Below are 22205 nucleotides of genomic sequence, written 5' to 3' on the forward strand. Positions count from 1 at the left end.
TTGTGAATTTTTTACTACTAACAACATAGAGTGCCCCGTTTACATAGTTTAACATCCCACCCCCTCCCCTGATCAGTTGGGCCCACATATCAAGTCGGTATATGGCTCATGACTAATCTTCAAATCAGAAGCCTATGAAAACAACAGAAAAAACATGTTGCCTGGCGTTTTGTTATAAGCCGAATGTAATACATTCGATACTCAGTTTGCCATAGTGTAAGCCGAACACGAGGTAGAAAGTGTTCGACAACTACCGAACGCTTGGCATAGAGCAGTATAAGACAAGAGACATAAAAAAACACTCGACACTAAACACGATGAACCCGACCCTTCCTCTTGAATCATAAAGCACCGTGTTGGCTTAACAAGACACAAAAAAAGACTTAGAAAGAATCGCATGTCTAATATCTAATTTAATTTTTTTAGTATCTAATCTAGATTTTCTAAATATGAAAGTTAGTTACATCTAATTTAAATATCCAATTCAGATTTGTTTAAATGTTTAAATTAGAATCGACCAATGTTTGATATCTTTTTAAAAAACAAACCAAGTAGGTGATTTGGTCTGTCATGACACATTGCCTTGCTGGCCCTGTTTTTTGGCGATGACCAATGTGGATCACTAACACTAACACAACCAAGCCCAAACTAGGTTAGAGCAAGAATACAACACAAGCCGTGAAAGCACGAAACATCCGCAGGTCGAGCATGAACTATAATCAACTATAACGACCTAACTCCACAATCGTGACGACCGTGACTGAAGTACAAGCATCACATGGATAAGTCTGTCATGAACCTCAATATGTACCCTACACACACAAGCCTAGTCAAAACATCACGCTTAGGACCCGCCAGTCCCCAAAGATTGGCCTCAGGCCTTTCTTGACAATTTAAAAGACACTTGCATGATTACATCCAAAAAAAACCTTTTCTTGACGATTTGAAGGACATTTGCTACATTACAATAAATTCTCTTGTTTGAGCACCAGTCCCCCTTGTTCGCACTCGATATTTCGCAAACGAATGAGAATATAAATGCCGGCGTCCTTGCAGCTCTGGTCCTGACGGCCCGGATCTATGCTCCTCTTTGGATCTTGGTTCGCTTGAGTCTTCGGTCACCGTCTCACCCCTCTCTCCTTTTGCCCGGCTGCCCAACCGCGTCCACCTTCGTGTTCCGTCCCCCCTTCAGCATGTTCGCTAGCTCATTCTTCCGGCAGCGCCCGATGCCTCCTTCGAGGGCAGGCGTTTGCTCCCCTTCCTGCGATGGCGGTTTCGGCCTCCGACCCGACTTCCCCCTCATCGACCAATGCTCCGACGGCTTGGGATTGCTCAGACTCGGCCAGAGCAAAATCCTTTCTCGACCTTTCGATGCTGCCAGCGGTGACACCCACGGGTGTCGTTCCCTTCTTGGAGGAGCTGCCATGGCCGCTTTCTGTGCCCCTCTTCGAGCATCAGGGGAAACTCTAGATCCCGCGGATCGGACGGCGATGGCGCCCCAGCGTCGTTCCCCTTCTTGAAGGCGACGTCTTGTATGCTCGTGGTGTCCTCGGTGGTAGTTTCGATGATGTTGTTCGTTTTGTTGGTTTGGTTGGGTTGTGTCCCATGATGGCAAGATTAGTCGTGTTTCTGTTCTGTTTGGGCTGAGCATCACGTGTCTCTATGTTCCGGTAGCCATGTTCACGCCGCTTGCATTTGTGTCATGCGTTGTATCACCTCTGTATTTATTCTTAACTTCTTCTATCAGTGGAATGATACGCAAGCTTTACGATATTCGCAAAAAGAAAAAAATCTCTTGTTTGAGCGCCAGTCCTCCTTGTTCGCACTGGATATGTCGCCAATGAATGAGAATATAAATGCAGTGGCAAGATCTTGAACCTCAAGATGTACCACACACACAAGCCTAGTCACAACATCAACCTTAATTAGGACCCGCCGGTCCTCAAAGATTGACCTCAGGCCTTTCTTGACGATTTGAAAGACACTTGCATTGCATGATTACTTCCAAGAAACGGTTTGGCTAGTTCTCAGCTAGCTGAGTTTTCCTTTTGGTCACGCTCAGTTTTGTCAGCCCGTCGGATGATGCCTAATCGCGATTAGCGTTTTTTGGTGAGATGGCTGTATGATTTACTGTTTTTGATCACGGCGCTTACGTGCAAGTTTGTTTTTCTCGCAGCCGTACATTTTATATATGACAAGACTATATCAGCCCTAAATTATGTCCCGTCGACTCAGATTTTGTAACATGCTTTTGTTGTGTGTCATACTTTCTAGTGTTTCTCTTACTTTTTAGTTCGTGTTTTTTAATGTTTTTAGTGTCTTCTTTTTGTTTTTGTTTTTATATTAATGACATTATTATTCAAAATCGGATCGCAACTGTAAGATTTGAAATGTGACTGTAACTGTAAATATTCAAAGTCGGATCGCAACTGCAAGTATTCAAAGCCGGATGGCAACTGCATGTATTCGAAGTCGGGCAGCAACTGCAAGTATTTAAATTAAGTTGGGTCGCAACTGCAAGATTTGAAATGGGGCCGCAACTGCAAATATTCAAAGTCGGGTCGCAGCTGCAAGTATTCAAAGTCGGGTCGCAACTGCATGTATTCGAAGTCGGGCCGCAACTGCAAGTATTTAAAGTTGGTTCGCAACTGCAAGATTTGAAATAGGGCCGCAACTGCAAATATTCAAAGTCGGATCGCAACTGCAAGTATTCAAAGTCGGATCGCAACTGCATGTATTCGAAGTCGGGCCGCAACTGCAAGTATTCAAAGTCGATCGGGTCGTAATTACAAGTATTCAAAGTGTAATCGCAACTACAAATATTCAAAGTAAAGTCGCAATTGCAAGTATTCATAGTCGGGGGAGCAATTGCAAGTATTCATAGTCGGGTCGCAACTACAAATATTCATAGGCGGGTCGCAAGTGCAAATCATATTTGTGCAGCAACTACATGAAAAGGCTAGAATCAAGTTGTTTTTCACTAAGAAAAAAAAAATATTACATCACAATTTATATAATAAGGACACACTACTTCTTTGTACAAGAATGCTTAGTGGTCAAAGTAGTTGAAGCTAACAAGTCATTACGTTACTTTTTTCTCTATAAGGGATTTTTTTTAAAAGATACGATGTGAGAACCAAACCAGTAGTTATTGGACCGGTTAGATGGGACGCATAGCAACAACAACCAAAAATATGACATTTCAGCCCAAAAGAATAAAATGATGGGCTAAAGGAAATAAAAAAGATAAATGTAAAATAAAATGATATTATGTGAATGAGACCATAGAGAATCTCAGCTAGCTGAGTTCTAGGAACTCCCTCCAAGAAATCCTTTTTCTTGACGATTTGAAAGACATTTGCCTCATTACATCAAATTCTCTTGTTTGACATCAGTCCTCCTTGTTCGCACTGGATATGTCGCCAAAGAATAAGAATGTAAATGCATTGGCAAGATCATTAAAATATAACTATGATCATCATTTCACATACGACTGTACCAGTGGAGAAACAAAAATAATCTGAAGTCTGAAATATTTCGATTATATATCTGCACTTAATAATCGTCTATTTTTATATCGGTAGTAAAGATTTCACCGCACACTTTCTAAGAGGGCACACAGTTAATTACAACAAGTGGATCGATATCACACGACAACACGTTTACATAGTACATCTTACATTCCATCGAGGGGAAATTCCACACATGCATACATCAATTAATCGGTGTATATATGTAGACGTGATCAATAGTAGTGCAAGATCATCTTCATGTATCTCGAGCTATTTCAGGCCCTGGAAGAGCCTCTTCCTCTCCCGGATGTAGGCCTCGGACCTCTTGTTAATATCCTCTATGGACACGACGCCCGGCCTGGATGCGACGGGAACCTTACCAATGGTGACGGCCGTGCCATGACCGGCAGCACCTCGCCTCATGGTTGATGCTGCCATCGGGTTGGCGCCGTTGTACATCGACGGCTTGGTCACAAGGTTGCGGACGAGCTCGATCCTGTCGACCTTATGCACCCGCACCTCGCCGTTGGAGGGTGGCGTGGCTATCGTCGTTGTCTTGGCGCGTCGAAACATCCTGGCGGACTGGCGCGCCGGTTGCCGGTTTGGATATGTGGTTTTTTGCTTGGCCTTTGATGGCTTGGCCATGGATGCTGAGTGACCTCCGTTTTTGTAGGCCAGAGCGCTAGCTAGGTTGGGAGTGGTTCGGTGTGGTGGGATTTTTCAGGCATGGCCTGTGCCTCACCGGGAGAGTGCAAGTGTCATTATTCTGGCTTGTTTTTCGTTTGCTTTGAGATTCTCTCCCCTCATTTTTATATTCTCATAAAGCTTCTTGCCTGAATTTGGTTGGTAGATGCTATGGAAAATGAGCAAGTGACTGTGGTTACTTATCATTTGGGCATCTTTGTGGAGCCTCTGGTTCCAAAATATCAAGTATTAGCATTGATGTCATGCTTTAATTAGTAGGGAGAAGTATGGAACCAAAGAGACCTCGACTATGAGAACAAAACCTCATGTGTATAAAGGAAGTTTGAGGTCTTCTTCGGTACAACCCCTCCCCCTAAAACGTATAAGGGCAGTATGGTCATTACACGTTCTGTACCGTATATGTCGCGCCGTCCGCCCGCCCGTCGTACGCCCGCCCGCCCGTCGTACATATGCCACGTCACCCACGCGTCGACGGTTTGGTTGAAAAACAAATCTAACTTCATCACGCCTGACTCCGCCGTCGCGACTCCGCTGCCGCGACACTGCCGACGTGGCTCACCCCCCCCCCACGTCTCCGCCGACGCCGCGAGTCCAACACACGTCGCCTCCACCGCCGACGTCTCGTCTCCGCCGCCGCCGGTACGCCACCGCACACGTCTCCACCGGCGACGTGACCCTCTCCCTCCGCTTCGACGCCGGCGGTTGCAGTGACCGACGTGGCACCGACGTCGAACGATGTCGATCAACCCTTCGACGACGGACAGTAAGTTTTTTCATTTAATTCATACAATTTTTCACGATTTCATTGTACATTGATACAATACCTATTGAAAGGTTTATTAATAGATCAAGACAACACCGGACATGCTGGCGATGACTCTAGTAGTGATGATGAATCTTCGTCACTGAATGCAAATAAATCACTCGAACACAACTATATGAGTCAGGATGAATCATATAGTGGTAATGTAAGTGTTGTGTACGTTGACTATAAATAATGAAAATATAAGTTATTACATTAACACTTACAATTGCTGTTGAATTTAAATAGGTGCATGCTAATGTTGACAATGACGATTATGACAGCGATGATCAATCTTATGCTAAAAGTGGAACCGAGGTATGTTTTAAATATGTTGTTGTATTATTACTAACATACAAATTGTATTACCACTTATACTTTTGAATCTGTACAGAGAAATACCGATGGTGACGCTGAGACGAGAACCTTACATGATGACAATGATGAGAATGATGACAATAATGAGGATGATAACAATGATGAGGATGGTGATAATGATGAGGATGATGATAATGATGAGGATGATGACAATGCATCTAATGAAGGAAATATGAGCGAAGTAAGTTATATTACATGTTCAAATTACTCATGAAAACTAACATATCAAAAGACTGACGAACATGGTGATATGTCTTATTTTGCAGGGTGCTGTTGATGGTTCTAATGGGAACGATGAGCATGTTGGCGATCTTGATTTTGACCTTGACATCAGCTATGATGAATATCAACAAGAGACATTGGATAGGCATTGGGAAGTCATGGCCAAGACATTCAGGTCAGAAGGAGAGGCGTACATGTTCTATAACCAGTACGCCAAAGATCGTGGATTCAGTATCAGGAGGGACTTGAAAAGATTTGGAAAAGGTTCCCAAAAAGTTTTACGCATGAGGAGGTATCTCTGTTTCAGGGTAGGAAAACGACACGCAAAATTTTTAACCATGGAAGGCCGGACCCGCAGACTGAGACCGGAGAGTCGATGTTTCTGTGAAGCCCATTTAAAAGTGAAGCTTGATAGAAAGAGTGGACTTTGGTATGTCAGCAGTTTCTTCGATGATCACAGCCATGTTCTTGCAAAACCGGACGAAGTCCCTTTCCTACGGTCTCACAATGTAATCAAAGATTTCCAGAAAGCAGAGATTTTAGCTATGGCAGGAGCTGGGATAAGAAAGCATATCATTTTTGATAACTTTGTCAGCAGGTACGGTTCGTACGCTAAGACAGGGTTTGTAAGGACGAAATTGTATAATATGTGCTACAGGGAGAAGATGAAACTGCTTGTCCAAGGTGATGTTGGCACTGCTATAGGAATCATGTTGGCTAGAAAGGACAGGGATCCGGATTTCTTCTTTGAGCATACCGTTGACGCTGAAGGTAGGTTGAACAACCTGTTCTGGTGTGATTCGCAATCATGTCGGGATTATCTTGACTATGGTGATGTCACTGTGTTCGACAGTACGTACAAGATGAATAGGTATGGAATGTCATTTATCCCTTTTGTTGGTCTCAACAATCACCGTTGCACTACGGTTTTTGCATGCGCCATTGTTTCAGATGAGACTGAAGGTACGTATGTTTGGCTGCTAGAGACGTTTTTGAAAGCTAACTGCCAGAAGAAGCCCCAGTCTGTAATTACTGATGGAGATGCAGCGATGATAAGGGCTATCAGGAAGGTGCTTCCTGACGTGTGGCATCGTCTATGTTCATGGCATATTGAAAAAACATGCAGAAACACCTCCATCACAAGTCATTGAAGGAATTCAGGTCGCTCTTGTACTACGCCACCACACATGCAGTTTTCGAGGAGAGATGGGCCACGTTTGTTCAGAAATGGCAGACGGAGAAAACAAAAACATGGCTCCATAGGATGTACAGGAAGAAGAAGCTTTGGGCTGCATCATATTTGTCTGGTGGGTTATTTCTTGGTATGCGTAGTAATCAGAGGAGCGAGAGCCTGAACTCATGCCTGCACCTACATCTGGACTACGGTATGACAATTGTTGATATGATTGTACGCTATGAGAATTGCATCATGCGCCTGCGCGAGAATGAATCGCATGACGATTGCGTGGCCTCACAGACTCTACCAGTAGCAGTGACTGAGTGTAAGACCATTGAGGTGTTTGATGCCAAAGCATTCACGAAGGCAAACTTTTACATCTTACAGGAAGATTTAAAAAAGGTACATCAGCTTGAGGTAATTGATAGATTAAGAGGAGCAGACAGTCACAGATTCGTGGTTGCTTGGAAAAATAACAGGGATCATAGATTTAATGTGAACTACGCACCAGGTAACTCTGCAGAAACAATAAAGTGCAGTTGTCGAAGTATGACTCGCAAAGGCCTTCCTTGCAAGCATATTCTTCATGTTTTGAATGCACTCAACTTACCTGCAATACCTAATTGTTGTATCCTGCGACGGTTCACGAAGAAAGCAAGATCTGGATTGCCCGTGAAGCGCACCAACGATCTGTTTTCATGGGGTTGGACGGGTAAGGAGGCCAGAGCTAGATATAGTACGTTGAGCAGTGTATCTGCAGAAGCTGCTCATATCGCATGTCATAACCCATTCTTATTCGACAAGATGCTGGCAGCAATGAAAGAAGTTATAGCGAATAAGGACATCTTGAATAAGGAAGAACCCAGTCAGCAAAGCTTTGTGAGTAATGATGAATTTCAGCCTAAGCAGAATCATATTCTTATTCGTGATCCAGTGAAGGTGTCCACCAAAGGGGCACCTAAACAGAATATTAGAGGTCAGGGTAAGAATGCTCCTCAGGTGACCAAAAATGGAAGACCAAAAGCATTTAATGAGAAAAGCGGACGTCTATGTAGACTATGCAGACTTCCAGGTCATAACAAGGCCACTTGCAACCAAAATCCAGAGTACGTATATGTTTGTTATTTTACTTATGTTGTTTCGTTTCGGTAATTATTTTCTTATAACCTATAATTTATTTCATGCAGTAATTGGGGTTGAAGACAGAAGCGGTGTTATTGTAATCTTTAGATTTTTATATCTGCAATAATATTGTGTTACATAACACAATATGTATATGTTTTTCTTGTTATTTAAGATAATACGTATATGTTTTTCATGTTATATGTTGTTCATTTTATATAAGACAATACTACGAGCACTTCAGCCGACATCGATTGTGCTATTTTTCAAATGCAAAATGCATGTACCGACGCCATGACGGCGTTGTGTGTTCTGGGTGAAAATCCGTCGCGTCGACCGCATGCGCCGACGTCACGCGGGAGCAGTTAACCCCATCGCGCCGACTGCATGCGCCGACGTCAACGCGGGGCCGCCGACCCCGTCGTTCCTGGGCAAAAAACGTCGCGCCGACTGCATCCCCCGACGCCACGAGAACGCAGAATGCCGTTGGTTTTTTCGTGCAAAAAAAGACGTCGCTGGGACTGCATGCGCCGACGTCACGCGGGGCCGTTGACCCGGTCGTTTTTCGGGCTAAACCCGTCGCGCCGACTACATGTCCCGACGCCACGCGAACGCAGAAAACGTCGCGCCGACTGTAAGCACCAGAACATAGCACAGGTGATAGAATTTTCAACAACAATCCGTAATATTTATATATTACTAAAACTATATAATTATTATTATGTATAAAATGTTTAAACACAAAATATGATAAAATCATCTACTCCCGTAGTAAACTCAAACACGCATTAATCTCCTCTGATGTCATCTATTTCTTTCTCCCTGCAATCCTAATAACTTTGTCTTTAATTTCCCCAAGTGTGTTCTTCAAAGAAAAAATCAATTGCCCTATCATTAGCTCCCTCGAACCATCAATTGATCTCTGCAAAGCAACACACAAATTATTTTAGTCCACTATAAATGTTCATAGTAAAGAGTACTAATATTAGTTTTGTACCTGTGGAAAAGATCGATCCCATGTATCGTCATTCCAATTTTTAAAGCAATGAAGAACAAATAATCCACATGAGTTCCTGATACATGTAATTAATAATAAATAATTATGCATCACAAACATATAATACATCAACATTATATTTGTTGGAAATATGCCCTAGAGGCAATAATAATTAGTTATTATTATATTTCTTTGTTCATGATAATCGTTTATTATCCATGCTATAATTGTATTGATTGGAAACACAATACTTGTGTGGATAAATAGACAAAACACTGTCCCTAGTAAGCCTCTAGTTGACTAGCTCATTGATCAAAGATGGTCAAGGTTTCCTGGCCATAGGCAAGTGTTGTTACTTGATAACGGGATCACATCATTAGGAGAATCATGTGATGGACTAGACCCAAACTAATAGACGTAGCATGTTGATCGTGTCATTTTGTTGCTACTGTTTTCTGCGTTCAAGTATTTGTTCCTATGACCATGAGATCATATAACTCACTGACACCGGAGGAATGCTTTGTGTGTATCAAACGTCGCAACGTAACTGGGTGACTATAAAGATGCTCTACAGGTATCTCCGAAGGTGTTCGTTGAGTTAGTATGGATCGAGACTGGGATTTGTCACTCCGTGTGACGGAGAGGTGTCTCGGGGCCCACTCGGTAATACAACATCACACACAAGCCTTGCAAGCAATGTGACTTAGTGTAAGTTGCGGGATCTTGTATTACGGAACGAGTAAAGAGACTTGCCGGTAAACGAGATTGAAATAGGTATGCGGATACTGACGATCGAATCTCGGGCAAGTAACATACCGAAGGACAAAGGGAATGACATACGGGATTATATAAATCCTTGGCACTGAGGTTCAAACGATAAGATCTTCGTAGAATATGTAGGATCCAATATGGGCATCCAGGTCCCGCTATTGGATATTGACCGAGGAGTCACTCGGATCATGTCTACATAGTTCTCGAACCCGCTGGGTCTGCACACTTAAGGTTCGACGTTGTTTTATGCGTATTTGAGTTATATGGTTGGTTACCGAATGTTGTTCGGAGTCCCGGATGAGATCATGGACATCACGAGGGTTTCCGGAATGGTCCGGAAACGAAGATTTATATATAGGATGACCACATTTGATTACCAGAAGATTTTCGGAGTTACCGGGAATGTACCGGGAATGACGAATGGGTTTCGGATGTTCACCGGGGGGGCAACCCACCCCGGGGAAGCCCATAGGCCTTGGGGGTGGCGCACCAGCCCTTAGTGGGCTGGTGGGACAGCCCAAGGAGGCCCTATGCGCCATAGGAAGAAAATCAAAGAGAAAAGAAAAAAAAGAGGAGGTGGGAAAAGGGGGAAGGACTCCTCCTTCCAAACCTAGTTGGACTCGGTTTGGAAGGGGAGGGTTGCCCCCCTTGGCTCGGCCGACCCCCTTGGGGTCCTTGGACCACCAAGGCAACGCTCCCCCTCTTCCCCCTATATATACGGAGGTTTTAGGGCTGATTTGACACAACTTTGCCACGGCAGCCCGACCACATATCTCCACGATTTTACCTCTAGATCGCGTTTCTACGGAGCTCGAGCGGAGCCCTGCCGAGATAAGATCATCACCAACCTCCGGAGCGCCGTCACGCTGCCGGAGAACTCATCTAGCTCTCCGTCTCTCTTGCTGGATCAAGAAGGCCGAGATCATCGTTGAGCTGTACGTGTGCTGAACGCGGAGGTGCCGTCCGTTCGGCACTAGATCGTGGGACTGATCGCGGGACGGTTCGCGGGGCGGATCGAGGGACGTGAGGACGTTCCACTACATCAACCGCGTTCACTAACGCTTCTGCTGTACGATCTACAAGGGTACGTACATCAATCATCCCCTCTCGTAGATGTACATCATCATGATAGGTCTTCGTGCGCGTAGGAAAATTTTTGTTTTCCATGCGACGTTCCCCAACAATATTCAACTACATACTCACCCATCTTCTTGTTGAGGCATGTCGTAGGTTTTAATAGGCAATGTGGATACATCCGGATACTGCACAGATCCGGTTGCATTTGCTTCTGCAATATCTGCTCCAATTTTTCTTCTCTAAAAATAGCAATAAAACACAAGAAACTTTCAATAAATAATGTAAACACACGATGGTTCCGCAATGCAAATATGTATTAAAACCTACCAAGTCCTCAACAAGTTTTCTAGTTGTATTGTCAAGTTCTTTTTTCATCAACGAGTCTAGAACCTGAAACTCTTCTTTTTCCTTATGCATGACGACCGTAACCCAATGGATGTTATCCTTGGTGAGAGCCATATAAGTCTGCATAAAGAAAAAAAAGAAAATATTAGCTAGATCAATGCAACATTTTTAATAGTAGTGCATTATTTGTATACATTACAACCACAAGAACATACCTTAGGTGCTTTGAAATACTCGTTCATACACCTATTTACGGGTTCATTAGAGTTAGACACTTTTTGATACTCATTACCGTTTACATTCTTATCCTTTCTATATTCAAGCAGCCACGTCACCCTCCAAGTAGGTATTATGTAACGTTCTTCTTTAGCTTCCTCCAACAAAAAAGATGAGTATGCATTCATAACCTGAAAATAATATAACAAATGTAATAATTGTACTTTGTTGTCAAATATAATGTTAAAAATATAAATAACTTACATCGCCGCTTATCCATTGGCGGTTCAGAATCTGACAAGCTCTCTCTGCAGTCAAAGCGTCGGTCACACCATCATTGAAAATTTGTGTAGCTTTATGTTTCTTTGAGCGCTCACATGCGCGTACAAACATAACACTCGATTTTATTACATCGACGTCAGTTATTAAACAATTCTGCAAATCACAAATTAAAATTAGCAAGCGTAACTCTACAATAAACTTTGTTCTACGAAGATAATATTGATTCATAACAATCTTACTCACTATGGTAGAAAGTTTTGCACGCTTGATGGGTTTAACAACAACAAAAGGAGACTTTATGGCTCTTGATGCAGTGCGTTTACATTTGCCAATCCCCTTTTCCACTTGCTCATCTACTCCATTGTAATGACCCGATTCATGTGATGAAATTTCATTTGTATCTAAAGACGTGACCGCCTTCTCACGTGATACCTCGGGTACTTCGATAGGATCACTCCAATCACCCTTGAAACTATTCAGATATTCTCGAGTGCAATAATAAGATACATTACCTTCATCATCGTCCTTTTGCTTATTAATTTTACCTTGAGAAGGTGTGCGATAGTTGTCCTTATCAGACTGATAAACAAACTCCTTATGACCAAATGCACCATCATTTGTAGATTCATTAATGTCACCATATAGATTCTCTTCTTCTTCCTCCATGTTACCGGTTCTATAGAACACACCGGTTTTGTTCATTTTCTCAATCATCCTCTAAAAAAATATTTATTAACAAGAGTTATTTAAGTCAATGAAATACATTATGCACGATAATAAAATAGTGTTGCATCGTTACTCGTGCGCATAACTCTGGCAAGCAACGCATTTCCTTGCGTATTTCCTTCAGCTCATGCCAAATGCGGTTCATAACATTACTCACGGAAGCCTGTGATGTGTTGCTCTCTTTCTTCTTTCCACTAACAATAGAATTTTTAGTACTTGATTTTTTATTTTTTTCAGCTTGTTCTTGAGCAATTTTTTTCACCCTATACTCATATGTAATATTGTCATCAATCTACAAAAACAATAATTAGAGATCGATAATTATACATCTAATTTATACAATAAGTCAAACCATGGAAATGTAACATTAAAAAATAAATTTAGAGAATATGGATTACCATTCCAACACCACGACCATAATCATAGTCGTATTTGTCTCTTTTCTCCGCGACAGGTTCCGTTCAGTTCCTCATCAAGGGGCTCATAAGTGACAACGGACCATATTTTGGACCTATAATTGGTTGTACTTTCTCCCAATAGGCATACTGCAATACACCAAATAATTTAAATAATATATATCATACTGCGGTTGTACTATACGTAAGTAATAAATCAAATAATACATACCTGCAAAAGGGCAAGGTTTCCATGTGGCCATTCCCTCACACGGCCATCCTCTAGAACATTTCCAATCTCCGAAAGAAAGAATTTCAAAGTAAAATCGTTTCAGTTGAACTTACTTATCATCCTTTTGTCCTTAACTAAGGCATAATATTCCTTCGGAATATATTCATGGGAGACTGCTGCGATTACTGTTCCCAACAAAACTAGAAACGTCATTCGGACAAAGTCATCATCCGTGTTATCATTCTTCACAATTTTATTGATAAGATCATCAATCATGATCTTACCCTTTTTTGTGTCCACAAAATTAGTTGGTATTATTTTCATTCTTTTTTGTCCTTCTATTCTAATAAAACCAACTACATCAACTCCTTGATTTTTCAATCCAAAAATAGATAACACATCATCATGCCCTATTGAAATAAGGCCTTTACTACCAGCTGACTCTTGAACCATGAATTTTTTGTTATGGCGATTGTAGCCTTGGATCCAAAAGTGAAGTAAAAATTCACGCATCTTAACGGACGGCAATTGTACCATGCCTTGACGGACGGCATTTGTAACATGCCTTGCAAATCCGTTTCATAAAACGTAAATTTTTGACTTGCTGAAAGTTTATCAACAAGACTAACCCACTTCTCAACAGAACATGAAATCACACCGTCGATTTCCATCCTTCATAATTTAAACAATTTGTCACGTACAATGCAATTTATTTGATATTTCAATAATAACATGAACATTATAAACATACTTACCCAACTATAATGCCGATGAAGGAAGAACAGACGGACGAACGGTGAAGGCCGCAGCGACGCACTGACGTACGGTCAATGCCGACGGCGACGGACGGTGAAGGACGACGGCAGACGGGCGGACGACCGACGGCGGACGGATGGTGAGGGTGATGGACGGCGACGCGCGAACGGACGGTGACGACCACGGTGACGGAGTTGTGATGGGGCGGCGTCGGGAGGGATGGAGGGCGGCGAGATCACGTCGGCGTACGGCTAGGCGTCGGGGGGGTGGTGGTGGCGACAACACGTCGGGTGCAGAACGAGGCGTCGGGGGCGTGGCGGCGGCGAGATCACGTCGCTGTGGCTAAGGTATGCAACGTCGCTAATCCCCGCCGTCGTGGAAAAACAATATCACGACGTCGGGTGTATTCTTTTATTTTTTCCATATGAATATTTGCAAGTCTCCTACATGAAATCTTTCCATATGAATTTGCAAGTCCCTTTCATGAAAAAATTTCTTTTTTTTCTACGATTCACGGTGAATTTCACAAGGCGGCACGTCAAATTTTAAAATTTTCTAACAATCCGTGCTTTTTTTATGAATTTCCATTCAAAAACCGGCACAAACAGATGCCGTACGTGACGCAACATGCGTTTGGTCTCCGATTTCGTCGAAATTTTGCGTGGCATCATTGCATGTGCATTCTCAGGTGCCGGCAAAAGTTGGATGAATTTCATGAATGCATGCATGTACTTCATGTGCAACCCATGGGTGTCGGTATGGACGGAAGGGTTGCTACAACGCCATCTTGCAACAACCCTTCATGAAAGTTTTTTCATTTTTTTTCCACGCTTCACGATGAACTTCATAACGCGGCACGTCAAATTTTATAATTTTTTGACAATTCGTGCTTTTTTATGAATTTCCATTCAAAAACCGGCACAAACAAATGCCGGACGTGACGCAACATGCGTTTGGTCTCCGATTTCATTGAAATTTTGCGTGGCATCATTGCATGTGCATTCTCAGGTGCCGGCAAAAGTTGGGTGAATTTCATGAATGCATGCATGTACTTCAAGTGCAACCCATGGGTGTCGGTATGGACGGAAGGGATGCTACAACGCCATCTTGCAACTACCCTTCATGAAAAAAATTCATTTTTTTCCACGCTTCACGATGAACTTCATAAGGCGGCACGTCAAATTTTAGAATTTTCTAACAATCCGTGCTTTTTTTATGAATTTCCATTCAAAAACCGGCAGAAACATATGCCGGACGTGACGCAACGTGCGTTTGGTCTCCGATTTCGTTGAAATTTTGTGTGGCATCATTGCATGTCCATTCTCACGTGCCCGCAAAAGTTGGGTAAATTTGATGAATGCATGCATGTACTTCATGTGCAATCCATGGGTGTCGGTATGGACAGAAGGGGTGCTACAACGCAATCTTGCAACTATCCTTCATGAAAAAATTTCATTTTTTTTTCACGCTTCACGCTGAACTTCACAAGGCGGTACGTCAAATTTTAGAATTTTCGGACAATCCGTGTTTTTTTATGAATTTCCATTCAAAAACAGGCACAAACAGATGCCGTACGTGACGCAACATGCGTTTGGTCTCCGATTTCGTCGAAATTTTGCGTGGCATCATTGCATGTGCATTCTCAGGTGCCGGCAAAAGTTGGATGAATTTCATGAATGCATGCATGTACTTCATGTGCAACCCATGGGTGTCGATATGGACGGAAGGGATGCTACAACGCCATCTCGCAACTACCGTTCATGAAAAAATTTCATTTTTTTTCCTCGCTTCACGATGAACTTCACAAGGCGCACGTCAAATTTTAGAATTTTCTGACAACCCGTGCTTTTTTTATGAATTTCCATTCAAAAACCGGCACAAACAGATGTCAGACGTGACGCAACGTGCGTTTGGTCTCCGATTTCGTTTAAGTTTTGCTGGCATCATTGCATGTGCATTCTTAGGTGCTAGCAAAAGTTGGGTGAATTTCATGAATGAATGCATGTACTTCATGTGCAACCCATGGGTGTCGGTATGGACGGAAGGGGTGCTACAACGCCATCTTGCAACTACCCTTCATGAAATTTTTTATTTTTTTCCATGCTTCACGATGAACTTCACAAGACGGCACGTCAAATTTTAGAATTTTCTGACAATCCGTGATTTTTTTATGAATTTCCATTCAAAAACCGGCACAAACAGATGCAGGACGTGACGCAACATGCGTTTGGTCTCCGATTTCGTTGAAATTTTGCGTGGCATCATTGCATGTCCATTCTCAGGTGCCGGCAAAAGTTGGGTGAATTTCATGAATTCATGCATGTACTTCATGTGCAACCCATGAGTGTCGATATGGACGGAAGGGGTGCTACAACGCCATCTTGCAACTACCCCTAATGAAAATTTTCATTTTTTGTTCCACGCTTCATGATGAACTTCACAAGGCGGCACGTCAAAATTTAGAATTTTCTGACAATCCATGCTTTTTTTATGAATTTTCATTCAAAAACCGGCAAAAACAGATGCCGGACGTGACGCAACGTGCGTTTGGTCTTCGATTTCGTCAAAATTTTGCGTGACATCATTGCATGTGTATTCTCAGGTGCCGGCAAAAGTTGGGTGAATTTTATGAATGCATGCATGTACTTCATGTGCAACCCATGGGTGTCGGTATGGACGGAAGGGGTGCTACAACGTCATCTTGCAACTACCCTTCATGAAAATATTTTATTTTTTTCAATTTTTTTTCACGCTTCACGATGAACTTCACAACGCGGCACGTCAAATTTTAGAATTTTCTAACAATCCGTGCTTTTCTTATGAATTTCCATTCAAAAACCGACACAAACAGATGCCGGACATGACGCAACGTGCGTTTGGTCTCCGATTTGTCGAAATTTTGCGTGGCATCTTTTCATGTGCATTCTCAGGTGCCGGCAAAAGTTGGGTGAATTTAATGAATGCATGCATGTACTTCATGTGCAATCCATGGGTGTCGGTATGGACGGAAGGGGTGCTACAACGCCATCTTGCAACTACTCTTCATGAAATTTTTTTATTTTTTTCACGCTTCACGATGAACTTCACAAGGCGGTACGTCAAATTTTAGAAAATTTTCTGACAATCCGTGCTTTTTTTATGAATTTCTATTCAAAAACCGGCACAAACATATGCCGGACATGACGCAATGTGCGTTTGGTCTCCGATTTCGTCGAAATTTTGCGTGGCATCTTTGCATGTGCATTCTGTGGTGCCGGCAAAAGTTGAGCAATACGGGGCCGCCATTAATAGCGTCGCCTCGGGAGCCGGCGAACCAACGGGCTAACGGCGGCATTGGACGACGCTGACGCGGTGATTAATGTCGTCTTTCGGGAACCGACGCGGCGAGCTGGCGACGCGGTGGTTAATGGCGACGGCTTCGGAACCGACGCTTACTGGCGACGCAGCGCGTGATTAATGGCGGCGGCATCAGAAACCGACGTGAACTGACGACGCAGCGTGGAATTAATGTCGCGGTTTCGGAACCGACGGATTGACCGCGGTCAGACCGACGTGGCGACGCCGCGTCACAGCAGGTGGGACACGGGTACCACGCGTATACGAGGCTCCTGTACGTCGCCGTTTCGTCAGCTGGCACCCGTCGGGCTGACGCGCGTACGTCGGGACGGGGGAAAAGACAATCCTGCCCTTTGTTACGAAGGGGTATCGTTTAATCTCAGCCGTCCTTGTATTTGGGGGGTTGTACCTAAGAAGAAGTGAGGAAGTTTCTAGACTACAGAGATTGATGACCTAATTTCTTGAGTTTTCTTTTTCGAGAATGAGGTCATATCTCAACCTCTTCAGCGGTTGATGCACACGCCGTTTTATTGGAAAGTTTCCAAGTTCGTTAGAAAAACACAAAGAACTATGCCAACCAGAATAAAGATTACATACAAACATGTAAGGATGCTTCCTTTTACCTTCCCTTTTCACATGGGAGGTAAGAAGATAAAAGTTACTCAGATCAAGTAGTTAAAGCAATCAACAACTTAGGTCTGACAAATTTTGACGAAATGTAAGCATGCTTCCTTTTACTTATTTTTATGTAAAAATATGATAATAAAAGGGAACATGTTTGGCTGTATGCATCGATTGATGCATAGCCCGGGATTTTTAACCTCCTTTAAAAAAAAGCATGTTAAAACTGTTTCGGATCTATGATCCATTATATATTCGTACCTCTCATGTAAAAGATGAGGTAAGAGGGACTATGTTAACATTACTCAACTTAACTATGCTCCATTAATTTGCAATTGCCCTTGTCTTTATCATCAGGGATGCGGTTTTGCCCGCGGTCACTCATTGGTATGTATAGTGCAGTTTCTTCTTCTGATCTATGGGTGCAACTATCTGGAGCTGGTCCCATGCGATTTATTTAACTTATTTGGATGTCGGTTTAGCAATAAGATTAGTCCCTAGTTAGTGGCTTTACTTTCGGCTTTGCAGATTAATTAACCACATCATAGCATGATTAGAATCCGGACCCAACCTGCATTTGTCAGATACAGTACGTGTGAGAAGTGATCAGGTTGATTGGCTTCATAGTTTTTAGTTCCGAAAAGTAAGCATGTAACACGCTGCAGGCGGCATTGATTTTATATTCAAGGTTTAAGCATCTCAGTAACCTTACCTTGTAAAGGTATCAGGGTTGTCACAAGTCCTCAAAAATTTGAAGTACATGACTCAATGTCCTATACATGTTGTAATATCCTTGCATTAGTTGTTGAGCGAGTTCAAGTTTTTACCTTCTAGTTGATATACTTTACACTAATTATCCCTATAACCAAATTTATCCTGATTACCCTACTTAACAACAATTTTGCTAGCTTTTACCACTTTAAAGTATTTTAAGTTAAGGATAACTCCCCTAGTGGTATTTTCGTCGGACAACCGTTGATGGAGTTATGTCTAGTACTCCCTCCGTTTTTATTTACTCAACGTATTAGCTTTGACCTAAGTTAAACTTTATAAAGTTTGACCAAATTTACTAAAAATTTAAATATTTGTAATAAAATATATATAGTATGAAAATATATTGAATGGCGATTCCAACAGTGTTAAATGCTTTTTTATGTAAACTTGGTCAAAGTTTTAAAATTTTGACTCGAGATAAAGTTAATATGCGAAGTAATTAAAAACTAAGGGTGTATGATGGAACACCAAAAGGCAAATTTGATGAAGAAGGATAAGGTGAAAGCAATGAACAAGGAGCCGCGTGACGTGAATAAGGAACTCATCAAGAGGAAGCGACACGTACGTACACCAGATGATCATGAGGGGGAAAATCTCACCTGCCGGATTTTTATTATTGATCAATTTAGATCATATCCCCTGAAAATCCAAATTTTCCATTTTAGAAAAGGAAAAAAATAGGGTAAAATTGTCACAAGGTCACAACTAATTAAAGAATAAATTAGAAGACGAATTTGATAAAAAGCAAAACTGTAAAAATTTAGTCAGATGATAAAAAGGTGAAATATACCTCATATAAATTTATGGTTTCCATCTATGTCTCAGATGATTGAGTTTTTTTGTAAGTTCCGGTCCATTCAAAAAAGTGCAACTTCAGTTCAGTAAAAAGAATGACTTATAATTTTCCAACGAATCGCATTTATCTGAAAAGTGTGAGTTGTACATTTCACTAAATTGAGTATTTAATGAAAAAAAACAACCACATTACAGATTTGTGTCCCAAAGAACTATCAGTCTTTTTTTCGTACAAATACCACATTTGTTCCATTTTTTATTGGTAAATGTGAGCTGGTAGGAAAAAGAATTATTATTTTTTTTGAATTGTTTGAATTGCTTACCATATGTGTCATTTTTTTCGAATTGTTTGAATTTACGGCTGATAGGAAAAAAGAAGGTTGTGTGGGTGCGACCTGAATGCCGTAAGGTTATCCGATGAGAAGTACGTTCATACCTGAAATGTGGAAGTGACGGGACTGGTGCTAGAAAGCAGAGGCATAGATAGACGTGAGTCACCTGAGGCGTTGAGTGCAGCATCTGTCCGTATTCCAGGTTTACCACCACCAGGGAATTTGTACAAGTGCAAAAGCTATTACGTGTTGCGGCAGCTCAAATGATACGGATGTTGCCATATACGCACGAAACGGCCAAATAGCATCTCTAGTCCTTGCCGTAAACATTAACTCCTCAAACGACCGTTCTAAAACTTGAGGAGTTAAAACCTTTTGCACTTGGCTCTTGCCCAAAATTGTTTACTCCTAAAAGGCTCAAATTTGCACGAATAGTCATTTCAAACATAATTTGAAATTTGATTTGATAACATAGTGATCAATTATTATACAATACATTATGAAAAAATTATGTAAGGAACTTGCAATCTATTCATCATCTATCATGACAATACAAAGAATATTACAAATACAAGAAACTACAAGTCCATGGATCACCTAGGGACTATTGAAAATTGAACTAACTATCACTCTTCATAAAACACCCCCATTGATATATATAATAATAAAGTAAATAGTGCTTCTTGATGCCCAATTTTACAGAAAACTCCCTGTTTTTTCTTAGAATTAACCTGCAGTAACCACTTTAGTCACGACCAAACTGTTATTTTGCATTTTTTTCAAAACTCCCTTGACTTTTTAGATAATTCATCCATGGGTCATATTTAAATCGAAGAAATGCTTTCCTAAATTATTCATATCTTTTAAATCGTAACTCCGATTTTAAGATGTTATATGTGACAATTTGATTAGTAAAATATATAGAATCTAAACATGATGTTATTTCTACCTGTTAATATTTTTTAAATATTATTTTGGAATCAAACTTATAATCTATAGCACACGGTCCATTTTTTCGTACTAGCGGCGATCCGGATTGCAAATAAACACCCACTAAACCCATATAGAGATGAAATAAAACATCGATAACGACACATGCCAACCTTTGACAAACTTTGAAGGGAAAAAATAACAGATTTCTCATCGTGAGAGCAAGAGAGGGAGAGAAGAGGGACAGAGAGACACCTTAGGATTAACCATATGCAATCATGTTTTGGCTTGTGTGAATACTCGGGACACTGTCGACGAGGATGAGGAGGAGGATAAGCGGCAACATAAATGTGATGCCCCGCTAAAATAAAGAACGCGGACCTATTGTGGTCTTGAGTGATGGATATTGGGTTAAGAACGTTTGTTATTTTTTCTCCCGTTGCAATGCATGGACTCTTTTGCTAATAAAACATAAAAAATACCTTAATTAAACTAACTACCACTCTTTATTCCAACTACTAAACGGAGAAGCATCTACTCCTTGTCGGACGAGAGGTCGATCATTGGCGCCTTGCTAGAGCCCAACACCTCATGGAAGAGGGTGCCCCTCCCAATCCACGGCATCAGCTCGTCGTGGAGTCATCAAAGTTGAGCTCCAAAAATATCGCCTCAAGGTCCCTCTATGTTGTGTGGTTAGCGGTGACCTCGCGCTCGGACTCAACCGACGCCTCAATGGCAAGGTGCTCCTCCACCGCTTCACGATCAGTGAGGATAACACAGTGCTCCGCCTCCTCCAGAAGCACGAGCTCGTAGTGCCACTCCGTCGCCTCATACACGAGGAGCCGCACCTTGCCGCCGGTGTCTTCCATCTCCTTGTCCTCATCCTCTTCATCCTCTAACGTGGAGCTTGAGTCGGTGATTGCGGTCACGTGTTGCACAGTGATGATCTCATCGGCCTTCACTCAATTTTGGCACAGCGGTGCTTCGATAACTACATCAAGATGGTGGGCCACATCCTCACCATGGTCGGACTAGGGGAAGGGGGGCTCAGACATCACCTTGACTTGTGGACAAAAGTTTGTGATTTGGGCGACTTCTAGGTTTGGGAAGGATGTTCTCGTGCCCGGCTGCCCGAGTCCTTTCGAGCTTCATCACAGAGGCTTTGGGGGCCGACTAGGAGGCCCTGGACTTTCAACAGTTCACTTAGACAAAGAGCTACTCAGAAAGGGTAGAATTGCCGACTTTCTTTCCTTATATTTGCAACGTTGTCGTGGACCTTGTGGACGAATCGTAATAAAATGGTGATCGAGTGGGTCTTCCCGCGACACGCAACTGACTCGTTCTTCAAATTCTTTGCCTTCTTGCAGCACTGGCACCCGCTCTATAGGCAGCGGGACTGGGATCTACTAGGGCTCATGATGGATGTGCTAGTGGCTACCGAGCATCGGCTCTCCTCTGCGTAGTTGCTGATGTTGGATGCCACTAGGTTGCTTTTTTACTATTTCGATATTGCTTCCTTTGGACTGTTGGGGAACGTTGCATGGGAAACAAAAAATTTCCTACGCGCACACAAGATCTATCCATGGTGATGACCATCTACGAGAGGGGAGAGTGCATCTACATACCCTTGTAGATCGCTAAGCGGAAGCGTATATAACGCGGTTGATGTAGTCGTACGTCTTTGCGATCCAATCACGATACG

The 22205-nt window shown here is 42.2% G+C and overlaps 1 protein-coding gene and 1 pseudogene across 1 annotated transcript; both read right to left on the reverse strand.

The window, feature by feature from the left end:
• Positions 1 to 3516: 3516 nt before the first annotated feature.
• On the reverse strand, positions 3517 to 4164 carry LOC123407125. Its single transcript, XM_045100190.1, has one exon. The coding sequence runs from the start codon at positions 4155 to 4157 to the stop codon at positions 3783 to 3785; it is 375 nt and encodes a 124-aa protein (XP_044956125.1). The 5' UTR covers positions 4158 to 4164; the 3' UTR covers positions 3517 to 3782.
• Positions 4165 to 8726: 4562 nt separating this feature from the next.
• Positions 8727 to 21372, reverse strand: LOC123396650 (annotated as a pseudogene).
• Between the last annotated feature and the right edge of the window lie 833 nt (positions 21373 to 22205).

The sequence above is a fragment of the Hordeum vulgare genome, chromosome 1H (genome assembly GCF_904849725.1).
Source record: "Hordeum vulgare subsp. vulgare chromosome 1H, MorexV3_pseudomolecules_assembly, whole genome shotgun sequence".
Classification (NCBI taxonomy): domain Eukaryota; kingdom Viridiplantae; phylum Streptophyta; class Magnoliopsida; order Poales; family Poaceae; genus Hordeum; species Hordeum vulgare.